Below are 19,353 nucleotides of genomic sequence, written 5' to 3' on the forward strand. Positions count from 1 at the left end.
TTCAGAGTCTTTATTTGCCACATGGAATCAATACAATCAGAGTTTCTTCATTACACAATCATAAATATCATTCCATGGACAAAAGGAGCAGGAAGAAGAATAAATCTTATAGTTACCTGTCCCTTATTCCTAAACTAAACAAGTATTTACTTAATGGTCGGCGTACAACCTAATTTACACAAAATAATAATTTATACCATTATACAAGAAACACACAATCCACAGTTAAACAAGAAACAATTAAATAATAATAATAATAATAATAAAGAATAAAAGGAAGAAAAAAAAAAATGTCTCACTATTCAGATCACATTTGATTTTCATACTGACAATTTTTTTTTTTTTTTTTTGAATTGATAAACACTATTACATCCCTTAAGCTCGCTATGGAGAGAATTCCACAACTTTACACCAATAACTGAAGGACACATCTGTTTAAGTGTGGTACGTGCAAACTGATGTTTAAAATTGTATTTTCTCCTACTAAACTCACTTTCTAAATGAAAAAGATTGTGTAGTTTTTCTGGCAGTGTATTATTTCTTGCCCTAAACATAATTAACATTGTTTGAAACTTAACCATGTCTTCAAGTTTAATTATTCTAGATTTAATAAATAATGTGTTTGTGTGTTCTCGATAATTCACTTTATGTGTGATTCTTACAGCCCTCTTCTGTAGTATATATAATGGTTTTATATTGGTCCTATAAGTATTCCCCCATACGTCAACACAATAACTGATATAAGGTGAGATGAGTGAACAGTAGAGTGTTCTCATTGCCTCATACTCTAACACATCCTTTACTTTATTCATAACAAAAATACTCTTGGACATCTTTTTTTTAACGTGTGCTATGTGAGATTTCCATGTTAATTTATCATCCATAATCACACCAAGAAAACAAAATTCATTAACTCTATATCAAATCCATCTATGGTCAGTACTATATTTTCATCTAGTTTTCGATTGCCAAAAATCATAAATTTTGTTTTTTTCAGACCAGTGATAGCTTATTTACATCAAATCATCTCTATCTCTTTCTCTCTCTCTCTCTCGATTCGGGAGCATAACTAACGCCCCGTCTATAGCTGTAGCGCGCGGCACAGTGGAAGACTTCCTCAAACGGGAGAGGGAGAGAGAAAGAGAAGGGGACCTGCGTATCTCGCACGCAGCTGTGTTTACACAGTGCTCTCTCTCTCTCTCTCTCTCTCTCTTTCTCTCTCTCTCTCTCTCTCTCTCTCTCTCTCTCTCTCTCTCTCTCTCTCTCTCTCTCTCTCTCTCTCTCTCTCTCTCTCTCTCTGCCACTCGCAGACTGTGTGGATGACTGTCACTGAAAGTGCTTAATGGGCGGAGCCCAGCCAATAACAGGCTGAAATCTTGAGGCTGGAAAATGATGCTTTTGAGTACTCCATTAGAAATATAAAACAATGATTTAAAAAATAATAAACCTTACAGATGTCTTCCATAAACTCACAGGAATTGTGTAAAGTTGCCCAAATAGTGCTAGGAATAGCAATGCAGGTCCCCTTTAAGTGAAAGTATGGGTACCGTCTCAAAATCTTACTCAAGTAAAAGTCAGAGTATCTGGCTAAAAACACACGTGAGTAAAAGTAAAAAAAAGTTTCAACTTTTAAATGTACTTAAGTACTAAAAAGTTTAAGTACAATTTTTTTTTATGACTGTCTATTCTTCTGATAGCAGGTGTTTAATCAAAGATCCCCGCTTTCTAGTCTTGCACAAGGATCAATCAGCATGGGTATGGGCGGGTACATTTTCCATTGATGGGGATTTGATTGGCTGTTTTTAAATAAAGTGTGGCCACAGGATTAATAACGTTAACGTCAGTTCGGTCAGAGAAACAAATATACTAATTTAAATGGTTGGACCTGCGATATTTGTACTTTGTACTTTGTAGGTCTGCATTTTAAATGTAGGAGTAAAAAGTATGTTTTTTTTTTTGGCGCGGCTACGTGGCGCAGTGGGCAAGGCGCTCGCAACGAATGCTGGAGACTAGGCTCGAACAGGATTCCTCCTGTTCGAGCCCCGCTCTCCACATTGCTTTCAGTTTAGCTGGTCGTCCACAGTAATACACATTGGCCGTATTACGGGGAGGGAAACTGAAGGGTGGGGATCGGGCGTTGTGGACAGCGACTCCTACAGGTCGGTTGGTGCGCCTGCGCAGTAGAATCAAGAAGCGACGGGGGCGGGGCCCCTCCAAAGCCCAGACCCCCGACGCTGGAAGATCGAGCCGCGCAGGTGAAAAAATGCGACGGCTGTTACCTCGAGTATCGGAGGGGACTCGTGCTATGTATGACTTAGTCCACATTGCAGCCGGCTTGTGGGAGGCAAGAAACAACGTTCGAAGACAGGGGAGGGTTGAATTGGACGATATGAAAATTGGGATGGGAGAAAAATGGGAGAAAAAGTGGATAAAAAAAAAGTGTTTTTTTTCTCTGAAATGTAATTTTTTTAAACAATATGTTTATTGGTATTTTCTTTTTTTTCAGTTTTACAGCATCAGTTCAACAGTTCAACAACCATACAAAAGGAAATGCTGCCAACTGCCCCCCCTCCCCGAGTTACAGAAAAATAGATACAAAATAACCAAAAAAATTAAATCAATATAAAAAAAAAAGAAAAACTCTAGGCCAGACCCCCCCCTCCCCCAGACTAGGACCTCAACAAATTAAGTTTTTCTTTCTTTTTTTTTTACACATTTTGAGAATTTAGTAAACCCAGTTACACCCGTCTAACAGGTGCCCATACTTCTACACCAAACAAATAAATATCTAACGTTACATCTTTTCTCTTCAAAGAGCAACTAATAACATTTACAGTATCATTCATTGCAATATATACCCATCAGAAAGACAAAAGGGAGCTTCAATAATAGCCTACATCGTCCATCTACTATGTAATCTGTTCTAAGTATTTCTGAAATGTAATTGAGTAGAAGTACAAGTATACAAACCTAATAATACACGAGTAAAGTACAAATCCCCCAAAACAGTACTTAAGTATTGTAACAAAGTACAATTACTCAAGTACTTTACACCCATGTCAATTTGTAATATAAACATTCATATTTGTAATGAGGCACCGCCGGGTTAGAGGGTTCCTTGTACAATTTACAGCGTTAGTTATCTGAGAATCTTTTTCATATCCAAGCAAAACTGAAATATCCCTAACCAAATCGATATAGAATCGAATCAGAAATCGAATTGAATTAGGACTTTGTCAAATCGATTTGGGAAATCAGCGGTGAGACCCAGCCATAATCCCCCTGACTGTCTCTCAACATGATTTCCATCCTAAATGGCTCATTTGTTTGGTTTTCTCTCTCCAGATAAAGAAGAGAGATCCCTCCTTTGCCCCTCACTCTCTCCTCGACTTCGGCTCAGGGCTGGGAACAGCCGTTTGGTGAGTATCCAATTGGCCTGTCTCAAACCCTGCCCTCTTTTCTTGATCCTCCAATCACAACTGTCGCTTACCTCGGACAAACTTGGTTTGTCCGAGGTAAGCGACAGTTGTGATTGGAGGATCAAGAAAAGGGGCAGGGTTTGAGACAGGTCCATTAGCAACATGGATGGATTTGTTCATGTTGTGAGCCTGCCCATTGGCCATTATTCACATGGTGGCCATTTTCTTTTTTTTAATACTTTATTGTGTCAATGAAGTCACTCTACATTTAGGTGTGGTATATGTACACCCATACACACGCATATCCATACATGTATGCATACATACACACATACATACACACACACACACACACACACAAATGTACATATTCATACGTATATTTTCAATTCAATTTTATTCTGTACCCATACAAAAACAAAAACACAAGTGCATACATAAACAAAAGAGTGAGTACCAGTATAGATGTTACTGATCCTAGACTAGTATACCTAGCCATCCATATGCATCCTATATCCATACCTACCCATACCCACATAAACATACACCATTTTATTTTATTTATTAAAAAATATATATATAAATGAGTAAAAGTTAAAAAAAAATATATATATATATATATAGTCATATTAGTTACAAAGAAAAAAAATAAATAAAAGAAAAAAATGATTTAAATTTTTATGGTGTCCATTTTGCTCGCATGTCATGCTCAGGTAGGAATTCCCTTCCACCCTGTTCCCACCTTGAACTCACTCTCAGGGTGTCTCACTCCTGCTGGGGACACCTTGAACTCACTCTCACTCTCAGGGCGTCTCACTCCTGCTGGGAACACCTTGAACTCACTCTCACTCTCAGGGGGTGTCTCGCTCATTCTAAAACATTAAATAAGTTTAAAAAAGATGTACACAAAATCTTTCTTAACACTTTGACTGCCATGAAACGTGTTTTGACGTCATTGCTGGCCATGCTCAAGTTGCCGGGGGACGCTGTACAGCGTCCTTATATCAATATTTCAAAAATCTGCGATCGGATTCATATGTCCCCTCCGCTGGCCTGAGATCCACCAGCAGGACCCACTGAGCTCTCTGGCGGTTCAGGAGCGCCATCTGGTGGCCGATCGGCGCAATCGCTTTAACAGGAAGTGGCATAGAGGTTGTGCTACGTCCGTAGCAGGGTTTCCGTTAGAATTTTTTTTTGCAGGTCTGAGTGTCCGGTAGATTTCAATCTACCGGACAAATGGGATAAATTCCGGTCAGAGTTTATTGAGCTTAAAAACAATTGATATGCCTATATAAAGAATGACATCATCAAGGCATTTATAATATTTTAACTTAAAACTAGGCTACTTTTGCGTATATACAGTCATTAATATATTCCAAATAAAATAAGTCCCTCGAGACTTCGTGCTGCTGCCGACTTGAGGTGTCGGTGGGCAGTCTGCCCGACCTTAATAAACAGCAGTCTGTTATAATCACATTTTTATGAGCTAACGAATTCCGTTATATTGGACATTTATATTAATTATATCAAGCGAAGAACTGAACATTATCGTGGGTTTGCGTGATTTATATCTCCACCTCCCAACGACTTGGTGCTGGTCATAATGTCCGGTGAAAATAATTCCCTCTAAACACAATTAGATTATTTGAATTGTATTAAAATAGGCTAAAATTAAATAGCCTATGCGATGAACGAAACAAACAATCATTAAGCAGCCGGTCTAATAATGACATTGTCTTGTCAGCGCGAGCTGGCTGCTGATATATTTACGTGAAGCATGGAGCAGCAGTGTTTTTAGGTCCGGTCTGGAAACCGCTCAGCAGCGCCCCCACCCAACAGCTGAATTGCCAATGGCTGAATTGGAGTACTGCACCCTGCCGGCCGGCAGATGGATGCTTCTCGCAAATATATCAGCAGCCAGCTCGCGCTGACAAGACAATGTCATTATTAGACCGGCTGCTTAATGATTGTTTGTTTCGTTCATCGCATAGGCTATTTAATTTTAGCCTATTTTAATACAATTCAAATAATCTAATTGTGTTTAGAGGGAATTATTTTCACCGGACATTATGACCGGAGAGATTAAATATGTCGGACTTCAACAGATTTTGCCGGTCAAAAACCGGTAATTACCGGCTAACGGAAACGCTGGTCCGTAGTACTTCCGGGTGCTCGCTATAGGTCCCGCGACTCTGGCTCGTCACGCTACACAGTGATCGATTGCCAATAACTCGATAAACAACATGATGGACCGGGTAAATTTACATCCCATAATGATAAGATTTCAACTCTACGATGATCGCCCAACGGCGCGCGGAGACTGGGGTGAGTTTCAGCGTGTAACGTTACCGTCTTCGATACTAACTGCTATTATCAACATTTGACCCACATTAGATGATTGGTATAACGCTGCCCACGGAATTATAAACGGCCCCTAGCCCATCCGGTCAACATCAGATGACGTGTAGTAACTTCTAGAAGTACGTCTAGTTGTAATTTTTTATATCGCGCTGATTGCCATAAAACTGTATTGCATCATCAATATAATGTATTTGGGGCTATAGATCACGTTCTGGAGAAAGCTGCAGAAAGAGATGAAAACATACTTATACATTAGACCATACTTTACTATGAATATGTGAATGAAAAAGTTTAACGTTGCTACACAATGAACAATACATATAGGACTTTGAATGGGCCCTAATAATGGCAATGTAGCAATAGAATTTAAAAAGTTATATCCCTGCAAAGAAGGGGACTTTCTCCATAGACAAATAGCGCTGGCAATCTATGGTATATCATGAATTTAACCTTAGGCAACCAAAGTGTTAAATGGGTATCTGGAAGAGGAAGTGTGTTGATTGGGAGTATGTGTAAGATGTAAATAAAAAATAAAATAAATGATTTATATCATGGTATTTATTTAGTATATATTATATATTTATATAAATGTATTGGATTGTATAGAGAGATACAGCGTTTATACATAAAATGAACAATAGAATAAAATTATATAATTTGTGATGAATAGTTAAAAAGGGGTAGGGATTTTAAAAAGTGTATACTTCTTCCTACTCTTTTTTCGAACAGGTTACACTGATTTGTTTATCTGTTTCCCCTTTTTTTTTTTTTTTGTAAATTTTTTTATCTTTTGTATATGTCAAATTAACACTTTGATTGCCTAAGGCTAAATTCATGATATACCATAGGTTGCCAGCTCTATTTGTCTATGGAGAAGTTCCCCTTCTTTGCAGGGCTATAACTTTTTTAATTCTATTGCTAAATTGCCATTATTAGGGCCCATTCAATGTCCTATATGTATTGTTCAGGGTGTATGAACGTTAAACTTTTTCATTTACATATTCATACTAAAATATGATCTAAAGTATAAGTATGTTTTCATCTCTTTCTGCAGCTTTCTCCAGAACGTGATTTATAGCCCCAAATGCATTATATTGATGATCAAATACAGTTTGATAGCAATCGGCGCGATATAAAAAAATCCAACTGGACGGACTTCTGGAAGTTACTACACGTCATCTGATGTTGACCGGATGGGCGAGGGGGCGTTTATAATTCCGTGGGCAGCGTTATACCATTCATCTAATGTGGGTCAAATGTTCATCATAGCAGTTAGTGTCGAACACGGAAATATTACACGCTAAAACTCACCCCAGTCTCCGCGGGCCGTTGGGCGATCAGCGTGGGGTAGACAGTTTTCCATTATGGGATGTAAAAATATCCGGTCCATTTCCAGCTTGTATAATAGTATATACGTCCAAATCATGTTGTTTATCGAGTTATTGGCAACGGATCGCTATGTATTGTGACGAGCTAGAGTGCCGGAACCTATACCGAGTGCCCGGAAGTAATATGGGTGAACAGCACATCGTCCAAGTAACTTCCTGTTTGGCGATTGTGCCGATCGGCCACCAGATGGCGCTCTTGAACCGCTAGAGGGTTCAGTGGGGCTTTTTGGTGGGTCTCAGGCCAGCGGATGGGAAATATGAATCCGATCACAGATTTTTGAAATATTGATATCAAAGACGAGTTACGGCGTCTTCGGCAACTTGAGCATGGCGGGGAAGGACGCCTAAACTCGTCTTCTGGCAGTTAAAGTGTCAGATATATTTTTGTTTTTATACTTACTTACTTATACTAAAAAATCTTTCATTCACTCTCCCTCTCAGGGCATCTCACGCGTGCTGGGGGGACACCTTGAAGGAGATGGTCTGTGTGGACAGTTCCGGGCCAATGAACACCCTGGCAGAGCGACTCCTCAAAGGTACAGCTCCAGGTGCATCCTGGGATAATTGCAGTGGTGGAAAGTAACCAAGTATTTTTTACTCTAGCACTGTATTTAAGTACATTTTCGAGCTACTTGTACTTTATGTGAGTATTTTCATTTTAGGCAACTTTATACTTTTAACTCCACTACATTTCAAGGGAAATATTGTACTTTTTAGCACAATGAATGGAAGCGGACATGGCCGGTTAGCCTAGGCATTGTCCAACTAACACCTCTCCCGAAGGCTAACCGGCCATGTCCGCTTCCATTCATTGTGCTAAGCTAGGCTAACATGCAGCCAGATAGCTTCTCTACTGAACACACAGAGAGGAAACTGATATCTATCTTCTTGTCTCTCTCTGGAGAAGACGGTAAGCTAATTTCCCAAAATGTTGGCGTGTTCCTTTAACAACAGCCTAATCAGGGACATTGTTTCAGTCCTTATGTACTTTATACGTGACAAATAAAAGCAAACTTAAACTACACACTCACTTTAAACAAACACTTTAACGTTCACTTTAGACACTTTAATCACACCATATTTTATCTATTTATTACAAAAAGATTTTCACTACACCCAAAAATTTGCTTTTTTGTACCTCATTGTTTGCATTTTGTACTTCATTCTGTACTTTAGGTTGTACTTTAGTTTGTATATTGTATATTTTGTATAGTGTTTGGACTTTATTCTTTATCTTTTTTCTTACTGTATGAAGCACATTCTCAGGGGGCTCATACAGAACCAAGCATTTCACTGTAATGTACTATATACGTGACAAATAAAACAACTTGAAACTTGAACACGTACTGCCTATGAGACGGTCACACCGTGTTGCTCTTTGTCAAGCAGGTGACAATGAAGGTGCTGAGCCCCATATCAAGCAGGTCTACTTCCGTCAGTTCCTCCCTGTCTCTCCCAAGGTGAGCCCACTTTCCTTTATACGTCAGTTAAAAACCCAATGAATCACACAATAACAAATAACAAAAAAGGGAGATCAGGCTTTCTGCTCTTCCGCTCCCAGTCTGTGGAACGCTCTCCCTGACCATCCGAGAGCACCACAGACCACCTGAGAGCACCACAGACCATCAGAGAGCACCACAGACCACCTGAGAGCACCACAGACCACCTGAGAGCACCACAGACCACCCGAGAGCACCACAGACCACCTGAGAGCACCACAGACCACCTGAGAGCACCACAGACCACCTGAGAGCACCACAGACCACCTGAGAGCACCACAGACCATCTGAGAGCACCACAGACCATCAGAGAGCACCACAGACCACCTGAGAGCACCACAGACCATCTGAGAGCACCACAGACCATCTGAGAGCACCACAGACCACCTGAGAGCACCACAGACCACCTGAGAGCACCACAGACTACCTGAGAGCACCACAGACCACCTGAGAGCACCACAGACTACCTGAGAGCACCACAGACCACCTGAGAGCACCACAGACCACCTGAGAGCACCACAGACCACCTGAGAGCACCACAGACCACCTGAGAGCACCACAGACTAGATGCTTTTAAGAAGATATTTTTAATAGAGCCTTTTGTTGATTTGTATCTAGTTTTAGCTCCACACATTTTATGTTCTTTTACTAGTTTTAGTTCTACTTATTTTATGTACTTTTTTTTACTATCTTACTAGTTTCTATGTTCTTCTACACTGTAGCGCCTTGAGATTTGTTCCACAAATATAAAGCCGCCCCTACAAATAGAATATATTATTATTATGATTACAAATGGAGCTGAATATCTTCATATATTGAATATTGATATGTCTCTTCCAGGTGCAGTTTGATGTGGTGGTCGGGGCCTTCTCCCTGTCGGAGCTGTCCAGTCAGAGGGAGAGAGAAGACACCGTCTTCACCCTCTGGAGGAAGACCAACTCCTATCTGGTTGGTTAAAATAAGACCAGTAGCTCATATAGGAGATGTCTAAATATAAAGATATATTACATTTAATCCCTTTATGTTATAGGTGCTGGTTGAAAATGGGACCAAAGAGGGCCATCAGATACTTATGGAGGCCAGAGACGCACTAATAATGGTACTCGAATAGAATCTCTACTGCACAATGACGCCCAATTACTGTCATCTGTTTTATGTTAAAGGCATGCCAACATTTTGCGAAATTAGCATACCATCTTCTCCAGAGAGAGACAAGAAGAGATAGATACCAGTTTCCTCTCTGTGCGTTCAGTAGAAAGCTATCTGGCTGCACGTTAGCCTAGCTTAGCACAATGAATGGAAGCGGACGGTGCCGGTTAGCCTAGGCATTGTCCAACTAACACCTCTCCCGAAGGCTAACCGGTACCGTCCACTTCCATTCATTGTGCTAAGCTAAGGTGAAAAGAAGCGGCTGGCTGACTGTATCGGAGGAGACATGTGATAGTCTTCAACCCTCCCTAGGCCGGCAAGTGGGGGGGAAATGCGTGCAACGATAAAAAGAAAAGATAAATGAATACGATTCAAATAGTGAAGAATATCTGCACCCCTCATTTCAGCTAGCAGCCTTCATCAGGGTCATAACGGATAAATAAACATGGCCACACAACCTCATGCACATTCTTTACTAGTCTAGAAGTAAAAAGCAAAGTGGTGTGTGTGTTTTCCAAGATTTTCTTTCATGTTTTAACTCGTTTACATTTTTTTTACGTTTTTAACACAGAATCAAGAGGAGATTGTTCATGACAAGAGAACTGTGTCGGTGTTCGCCCCGGTATGTGATCACATCCCACTTCTATAGTGTAATATGTTATTCCTCTCAATAACCAGTTTATGGTATGTACGGTATTCACATCACTTCTCCTTTCCTCCGGTGTTGTTGACAGTGTCCTCATGAACTGCCGTGTCCTAAACTCGCCCAGCTGAACGCAGCACCCTGCAACTTCAACCAGATGTACTACCCGCTCCGATTAAAAGGGGTAAGGCAGTATTCTGGAGAATAAGATGAGATATATATTTATAGACCTGTTCGCTGTATACGGCAGACTCAGTGTGCGCGCACATCAAGGGGGCAAAAGGAACGTAATTCTGGTCAGAACAACGGGGCAGACTACAATATATTTGCATTTGTTAGCCATGCTAGCGATCTAAACAATCAATCCAATAATCCATGCCAAAGCTAGATATGTAAAAGGTGAAAGACTCACACTCACAGCCATGCTGATTTGGCTTTCGTTTGAAACAACTTTTAGTCAGGGGAGTGTAATGGTTTCTCCATAGAGCCCCGTCGTACTTTTTTAGCGCAGCAGCTTGCGCAGGTAGTGGGCAACTTAGTCACGTGACTCGGTTGGTATTGCTGATTGGCTCGAACACGGTATGTTTGTAAATGGCGAACAGGTCTATATATATATATATATATATATTTATTAGTATTATCAATGAGCTGCTCTGTGAGAACACTGTTGTCTTAACACATTGGCGGCCATTTGGATGCGTCTAAAATCACTGTAGACGGCCAGCATATGTAAACAGACTTGCACAGTCCGTGGTGCTGTTTGTAGAGCTAAATCTATACTTTATAGTATTGCTATCTGTCCATTCTCATTGTCAATTGAGACCATAAACCAAAATGGCTTAAAGAAAAAATAAATTCATCAATACGTTCTCATTTTATAGTGTCTTGAATATAAGCGTTATACGGGATTTGGTCTAGTTCATTCATCAATTGTGTGCGTAGAAATGTTCTATTTCCACACGTAAGCACGGAATGTAGAACTAGTGTACGCACAGGGAAGTCGGGATTCATCACACGGTGCGTACGCAGCAGTGCATGTGAGCGGATCGGAGCGTGAGCGGCGCGGGGCGCGGAGCGGCCGGTTTTGACGTGAGCGAGGAGTGGGTTTTAAAATGAGTCGGCGCGACGTCCGGAGCGAGAGTTCTCCTCCGCTCCAATCCACTCCAGGTCGCTCACAGTGGTTTAACACTGTTGATGTAATATACATGCAGTACAATGCCAAAGCAACAGATGGCGATGTACAAACATGAAGGCCATTTTCAACCAATGAGAAGGGTGAACCTGTGATATCATGTTCAGGCTTCACTCCTCCTCCTTCACTCACTCCTGTTAGAAAAAGTATCGACGCCATTGTTGTTGACGTTAGCTTACATGCTAACGTTAATGGCAGCGACCATAGCATTGTGGCTCGGCTAGCCTATCATCGCTTAATAGAGCTAATGAATGGATAAACAACGTTATTTAACATTGCAGAATGGGTACAATTACAATGCGGCTCAATACAAACAATTGTTAAGGGGCCCAGGGGGTATAGACTGTTGTAGTTTGAGCTAATTTACACCATGCTCCAAAAAAAAAAAATAATAATGCCGAGCGATCTGGCGCGGGGAGCGCTCGATTCAAGGTGAGCGGGGAGCGAGCGGAGAGCGACTTGGGGGCGGGGTCAACATGAACGATTAGCGGAGCGGACCAAGCTTTAAAGAGCGAAGAGCGGATTTCTCGGCCGCGCCGATCCGCTCACGTGGCCTGGTACGCAGGCTCTATGCCCCTCTGTGTTGATGAATACCACTTTGTTCTACCGTCAATGCTCGTGCATGATTATCCATATATGGTCATGAAAATGAGGAAACACCCCCCATGGGATGTGAAATAATGGACTGACCCGAGCGGAACCCTGAGAAACTCCACGAAGATTGTTCACTGCTGTCGAACCAAGAAGACACTATCGCGTATTATGGGATAAATAAAAGGCGGACTTGTAAACGGTGATGTCAGATATCAACGGCTCCCTAAGACCATTGCTGCAATTCTGCCTGGACAGCTCAAAATACTAATAAAGACCGTTCGTTGACCACTGTTTGGCGTTGGTTGTGTGTCATTATAACCGTGCTGTAATATGAATGCCTTTATTAGTTGTGTTCGATTGGCTATATGATTTTTAGAGGCATCTATTTTGTTGTCGGCTAATAAAGACTGCGCTGGAATATGACTGCCTTTTCCCGTGTTGTTTGATTAATACCCAGGGATTAAAGTTCTCCTCAATTTTATTCCAAATCGCGATGGATCTCCCGTCAATTTTCTACCTGCTGCATATGATTTCTAGAGGCATACTACAATCTATTTTGATGTCAGTATTGGGTAGCCTATATAAACAATAATAGAGAGCATATACAAGAACAATGAATCTCACTGCATGTATGATGTAGCCTGCCTTTCAATACATGAACTTGAATTCCATCATGTTTGTGTGCGGGACTCACAAGGCTGTTGTCACAATGGGTGGTACCGGTACAGTAATAATTACAGTCCACACAATATCACGATCCATGCCATAGCCTATGTTCTATTAGGACATGATCTGTGACGACAAATGTTCTAGAATGTTTGAAGATATCATACTCTGACAGCATGCCTATGATCAACAAAAACGCGAACTTGAATCCCATCATATACATAGTCTGTCCACTATAGTGTCATTGCAATGCGTTTTCTATTCTTTCTTATACAGTAAAAAGGGGGAAGAACACTATATTCATATGACTTGTATTCTGCTTACAGCTTCGAAATTCCACTTGTTTCGTTTAACGTAAAGCCTTTTAAATATAATCAAAACGTTCCCGTGTTTCTGCGGTCTGCGCAAAATAATAACGAGTTGAGCTTTATGATTTATGATGAATTGAAAATGGGGGACCCTGATGTAAACAAGACGAAAGTTGGTCTGCATCCCCAATTAACAATTGTATGTACTGAGCTGTACTGTACTGTACCCATTCTGCAATCTGTTAATAAACTTTTCAATCAATCAATCAATCAAGTATATTCCGATAACGCTATATAAACCATGCTGCATTCATTCTGAGAGAAAGATATATTATTCCAAATGCTATTTATAGGGTTTTGACCATAATTACACTACTGTTGCTATTTTACAATGAACTATAATGAACTACGGTTCGTACAGAACATGCCGTGTTATTATGCACAGAAGCTCATTTCCTTGTTGTAATAATATATTCTACCACTGGGCACCAGGTACGCCTGGTCTGACCTGTGCGTAGATGTAAGCACGGAGTCAAGTTCAAATCGAAATTGATGAATCCCACTCTTTGCTTAGAAATGATCATACGCACAGGGTAAGCACAGATCTGTGCGTAGAACACGTTGATGAATGAGGGCCCTGGACTCTAGTATATTTCCTGGAAGACTGGATAAAGGGCTAATAGCTACTAACGTTATATCCAATGGCATTTCGGTTATACAGAAGCTACAGTTAAAACTCAAACTGCATATGATCGGTACGATCCTCAAGCATGAATGCATGAAAGGGGGGGGGGGGGGGGCGGGGGACGTCGTTTCTGATTATTGATAACCGTGTTCGTCTCAGTAGCCACATACGCTGATCGGCTGGTTGAGTATCATAACAAGCCCTGATCAGCATGTAATTTACGTGGAAAATATCTTACCATGAGCCGGTTGGATCCCCCAGACCATTTCCCAGTTATCGATCGCCATCTGGTAGATCGATATGTCCATTGGCTGATGATATATTCCCTTGCTGCATAGTGAAATCCGCGATCCAAAACGTATTCCGTTCAGTGCTTCAGTTGAGTAGAAAACTACATTGGAAATCCAGAAAAAAAAGACAACTTCTGCCACAGGGAACACTGCATTATCGATACAGCGCCCCTAAGAGGATCTGGCCGGTAATGCACTTTTTCGAATTCAAAGAGTAGGGTACATCTGCAGTGCAGCTCGGCGACCTTGAATAGGTTATTAAAATGGAATAAAAGCCAAAACAACCTTGCCACGGAGATATCCGTGGTTGGTCCTTTAACACTTTGAATGCCCAAACCGAGATATTTCGGGTTTACCCCCCGCGGGTTGAATGCCCATAACAAGAATATTAGTTTTTTCTCTTTTTTTTTTTTATTAGCGATCTGAATTCATATTTCATCAACCGAGTCTACCGTTGATAAATCAGCCACCCCAGGCGCTCAGATGTGAAAAAAGCGCCCCCTATCGTCTCCCAGATGGTAATTCACCCTTTTGGATTGGACTCAATGAAAATGCATGGGGGAAAAAAACCCGGACTCCACATTTTACTTCTCACGCATGTAACCGGGCCGATCAGCTTCATGCTGGTCCCTCAGCACAGCGTGTATATGCTGTTTTACAGTATACGCGTGGGATCAATAAAAGGATAGATTTTTGGAATGGTCGATCAGGAATTGGAATAATCCATTTGGATACCATCTGATCTCAGGTAAGGAATCTATTTTACCAGTCTTAGGATAATCAGACCTTTTTTCACGGAGATATAAGCTTTCCCCCTATATGTGATATGGCTGTTTTGACTGTGCGAGTGATCAGGAAATAAGATAATCGTTTTACAGCTTGCGGCACCAGCGTGCATACGTACACATAATACTATCGATAATCTAGCGTTTATTTGAAAACGATTCATAAATAGGCCGAACAATGACAACGTTCTAGAATATTACAGTACATCAGCGTTTATCAGGGATTCTTTTTTTTTCTTCTTGAAAACGAGGGCTTTTCAAAATGCTATAAAACGGAAATGAACCGATAAAAAAAACAATCCGCTTCGACAATGTTGACTGGAAATGGGTCATTGATAAGCGACGGGCAGATTAGACACATAGCCATAATTTAAAACATAGATTAGGCGATATTAACGTTAACATTGAAGTGGTTGCTGGGCATTCAAGGGGGTAAAAAGGAAAACACGGCCGGCTCTGAAAGTGTTAAGCATGGATTCGAAACACGGATATATACGTTGTCGGGCGGGAATGTGTTAAGAGTTGAATGAGCCCAAAAACGACTTGATACCCAGATAAAAGGCCGACGTTCGATAGTGGTCACAGCGGCAAAAACAGTTGTCTCTCTCCAACCCCCCCCCCCCCAGAACTCTGAGCGTCAGACGGAGAAGTTCAGCTATGTGGTTCTGTCCCGGACGGACCCGGTGGAGGCAGAGAGTGCGTCGGAGGGTCCGGACTGGGCCAGGTTGACGGCACCGGTCCTACGCAGGCCCAGGCACGTCCACTGTCACGTCTGCTGCTCCGATGGACAACTGCAGCACCTGGTGGTGACCGCGAGCAAACACAGCCGGTATTAACCCTTTCACTGCGACCATACAGAGGGTTAACCCTTTCACTGTGACCATACAGAGGGTTAACCCTTTCACTGCCACACCACCAAATGGTTAACCCTTTCACTGCGACCATACATAAGGTTAACCCTTTCACTGCGACCATACAGAGGGTTAACCCTTTCACTGTGACCATACAGAGGGTTAACCCTTTCACTGCCACACCACCAAATGGTTAACCCTTTCACTGTGACCATACAGAGGGTTAACCCTTTCACTGTGACCATACAGAGGGTTAACCCTTTCACTGTGACCATACAGAGGGTTAACCCTTTCACTGCCACACGACAAAGGGTTAACCCTTTCACTGCGACCATACAGAAGGTTAACCCTTTCACTGCGACAATACAGAGGGTTAACCCTTTCACTGCCACACCACCAAATGGTTAACCCTTTCACTGCGACCATACAGAAGGTTAACCCTTTCACTGCGACAATACAGAGGGTTAACCCTTTCACTGCCACACCACCAAATGGTTAACCCTTTCACTGCCACACCACCAAATGGTTAACCCTTTCACTGTGACCATACAGGTTAATCCTTTCACTGCCACACGACAAAGGGTTAACCCTTTCACTGCCACGCCACCAAATGGTTAACCCTTTCACTGCGACCATACAGAAGGTTAACCCTTTCACGACCACACGACAGAAGGTTAACCCTTTCACTAGCACACACTGTAGTGTGGTAGTGGAAGGTTAACCGTGTGGTAGTGAAAGGGTTAAAGACGCTTGTTACTTCCTTGTACTGGTGGGGGGGCGGGGGGGAGACATGCACCTTGATGAATTCATCAAAATTGTGTTTGTTTGATTTGTAAACATAATTCTATTAACCAATACCCTTTTAATAAGGTTTTTATTATCTTATAGTATATTCAATTATTGCTGAGTGAATCAGTCCACATTTTCTTATCCCTATTGCACTTTTTATTTTAGTATTGGATACTAATTGAGTCAATCTGTGTTGAAAATGTACAACACATCAAGTCCTTGCCTAAATAATTGTAATCAAATTAAATATATCGCCCGTACTTGCTAGCATCATGCTAGGTTATTTGGAGTTCTGCTGATGTTATTGTTTTACCCCCCCCCCCCCCCCCCCCCCCCTCTATCCTATCAGAGATGTGTACCGCTGTGCCCGGAGCAGTGATTGGGGGGATCAGCTGCCAATCATTCAACCAGAGGAGGGTGTTCAGCCAGAGCGAAGGAATGGACACACCACCACTGAGATGTTGGAATGAACTTGAGAAAAGATGGGTAGAGCAGTTGTCTGGTAATCCGGAGGTTCCCGGTTCGATTCCTGCTCCTCCTGGGCTGCGTGTCGAAGTGTCCTTGAGCAAGACACTTAACCCCCAACTGCTCCCGATGTGCAGGTCGGCACTCTGCTGTCGGTGTGTGAGTGTATGGGTAAAATGAGAGGAACAAATTGTAAAAGCGCTTTGGATAAAAGCTGTTATATAAATGCACCATTTACCATTTCCATCAGCAGCAGAGACGTATTAAACAGACAACCCCAACACAGACTGCCTCCGTTTCCCTTTTTTCATGCTGTTGCCCTTAAATCTACTCGCATGGAAAATGATGAGTGGCATTGACAAAGTTGATCCCCTTTGGTTGTCCTAAGACAATAGCTTAAATCTCACACCTAGGAGAGCCTATAGACCTGTTTGCTGTATACAAACATAACGTGTTCGAGCCAATCAGCAATACCAACTGAGTCATGTGACTAAGGGGGCTTTCACACTAGCCATTCGGGGTTGAATCAGAGCACGATTGCACCAAAATAGAGTGTGGTTTGATGCAGTGGACGGCATAATCGGCCAAAACCAACCAGTGATCCGTTGTCCACAGTAATGTGGCCGGTTAGCCCATCCAAAGCAATTGGGAGCCCGACATTGTGACTAGTTGTGTTCAGCGGGACTATAGCGATAGGGCTGCACGATTTTGGGAAATAATCTAATTGCGATTTTTCTGACAGATATTGCGATTGCGATAAAATTTGCGATTATAATTTTTTTAAGCAGCCCCACAGAGGTTTATTGTAAAATGCGGCTTGCATCTGGCCTACACGGTGGGTCTGTTCGGGACACCGAGCCTGACATTTTTTCTTTTTACCTGGGAATCGATACCGGTACCCAACGGTACCTTTTTTTCTGTACTTTACTCTCCCTCTCTGAAGTCTAAACTTCACAACACACAATCTAAAACCCCTTACCTCCCTCTCCCAAACCGTTTCTACAACAATAACAACAACTTGCAAAGGAGATCTTGTATCTCAATGGGACTTCCTGGTTAAATAAATTGTAAAAAATAAATAGATTTTAATAAAAGAATTGCGATTTTTCTTTTGTGATTTGATAATTGCATCATTTCAGATTTCGATTTAAAATCGATTAATCGTTCAGCCCTATATAGCGATGATGTATATACCGTAATTCCTCTAATAGTGACCCGGGCTTGTATTTGTTTCAACTGTAGCGGGTACCAGGCTTTTATTAGGAGGAGGCATGTATAAGAGAGAGGCCTATATTTCTAATTTTCAAACAGATCATAATGAATAAATCAACATTTTGTGTCAGTTTGAACCCAGTAAAATGTACTGGGTTCATTTATTGAAACCAAGTACTGTATGAAATAGTAAACAGTGCAATTACAGGTGGTCACTGGTCATTTCAACGTTTTCAAAGTGAAATCAAGTAACTTTACCTTAGCAGCTCCGGGTACAGTAGGTAGCAACGTTAGCTCTCATAACGTTAGCCAGTTAGCAGCTCTGGGTACAGTAGGTAGCAACGTTAACTCTCATAACGTTAGCCAGTTAGCAGCTGCGGGTACAGTAGGTAGCAACGTTAGCTCTCATAACGTTAGCCAGTTAGCAGCTCCGGGTACAGTAGGTAGCAACGTTAGCTCTCATAACGTTAGCCAGTTAGCAGCTCCGGGTACAGTAGGTAGCAACGTTAGCTCTCATAACGTTAGCTAGTTAGCAGCTCCGAGTACAGTAGGTAGCAACATTAGCTCTCATAACGTTTCCACTCAGAAAGTAGTGTCTCCATCTCCTCGCTCACTTTTTTGTCCATCCTCCAGTTATGCATGCTCTTTTACCGTCAGCTGCTTTCAGCTCATTCCTTTGTTTTTTCCAATATCGGATTTGTCTGGAATCAATGTTAAAGTGCTTTGCGGCTTTCTCTCCCAAATGCTCTGCCGCATACCTCAAAACTTCCTCTTTAAACTTAACGTCAAACTTTCGTCTGTTTAGTACCGGTAGCCATGCTTGCTCTGTTGTTGTTGTGTTACGTGCTGCACGCAACCCGTGTTCCATACGGAAGTAAGGAGAGGTTCGCTCACGCGTATATTAGTAACCCGGTTTGTATTAGGAGGTCGGCTTATAATAGCTTAGCTCAACAGCGCACCCGGTCATTAATAGTCGGTTTTTAATTGAATACAGGTCACTATTAGAGGAATTACGGTATGCATATTATCTTTTACGTTCGTTATATGTTTTGTCTAT

The 19,353-nt window shown here is 41.7% G+C and overlaps 1 protein-coding gene across 2 annotated transcripts in view; it reads left to right on the top strand.

Annotated features, from left to right (window-relative positions):
• The window catches only part of mettl17 (methyltransferase like 17), a 30,766-nt gene extending 13,415 nt beyond the window's left edge, over window positions 1-17,351 (top strand). Inside the window, exons 6-14 of one of the 2 annotated variants that reach the window (XM_084328125.1) lie at window positions 3,346-3,419; window positions 7,610-7,704; window positions 8,555-8,628; window positions 9,508-9,615; window positions 9,698-9,766; window positions 10,388-10,438; window positions 10,551-10,643; window positions 15,606-15,808; window positions 16,969-17,351. In XM_084328125.1, the coding sequence (XP_084184251.1) occupies window positions 3,346-3,419; window positions 7,610-7,704; window positions 8,555-8,628; window positions 9,508-9,615; window positions 9,698-9,766; window positions 10,388-10,438; window positions 10,551-10,643; window positions 15,606-15,808; window positions 16,969-17,089 (888 nt within the window). In that variant the 3' untranslated portion in view covers window positions 17,090-17,351. The remainder of the gene's footprint in view (window positions 1-3,345; window positions 3,420-7,609; window positions 7,705-8,554; window positions 8,629-9,507; window positions 9,616-9,697; window positions 9,767-10,387; window positions 10,439-10,550; window positions 10,644-15,605; window positions 15,809-16,968) is intronic. The other variant, XM_084328126.1, reaches the window with a different exon arrangement.
• Window positions 17,352-19,353: the final 2,002 nt, after the last annotated feature.

Source organism: Notolepis coatsorum (genome assembly GCF_963971535.1).
Source record: "Notolepis coatsorum genome assembly, chromosome: 13".
Taxonomy (NCBI): domain Eukaryota; kingdom Metazoa; phylum Chordata; class Actinopteri; order Aulopiformes; family Paralepididae; genus Notolepis; species Notolepis coatsorum.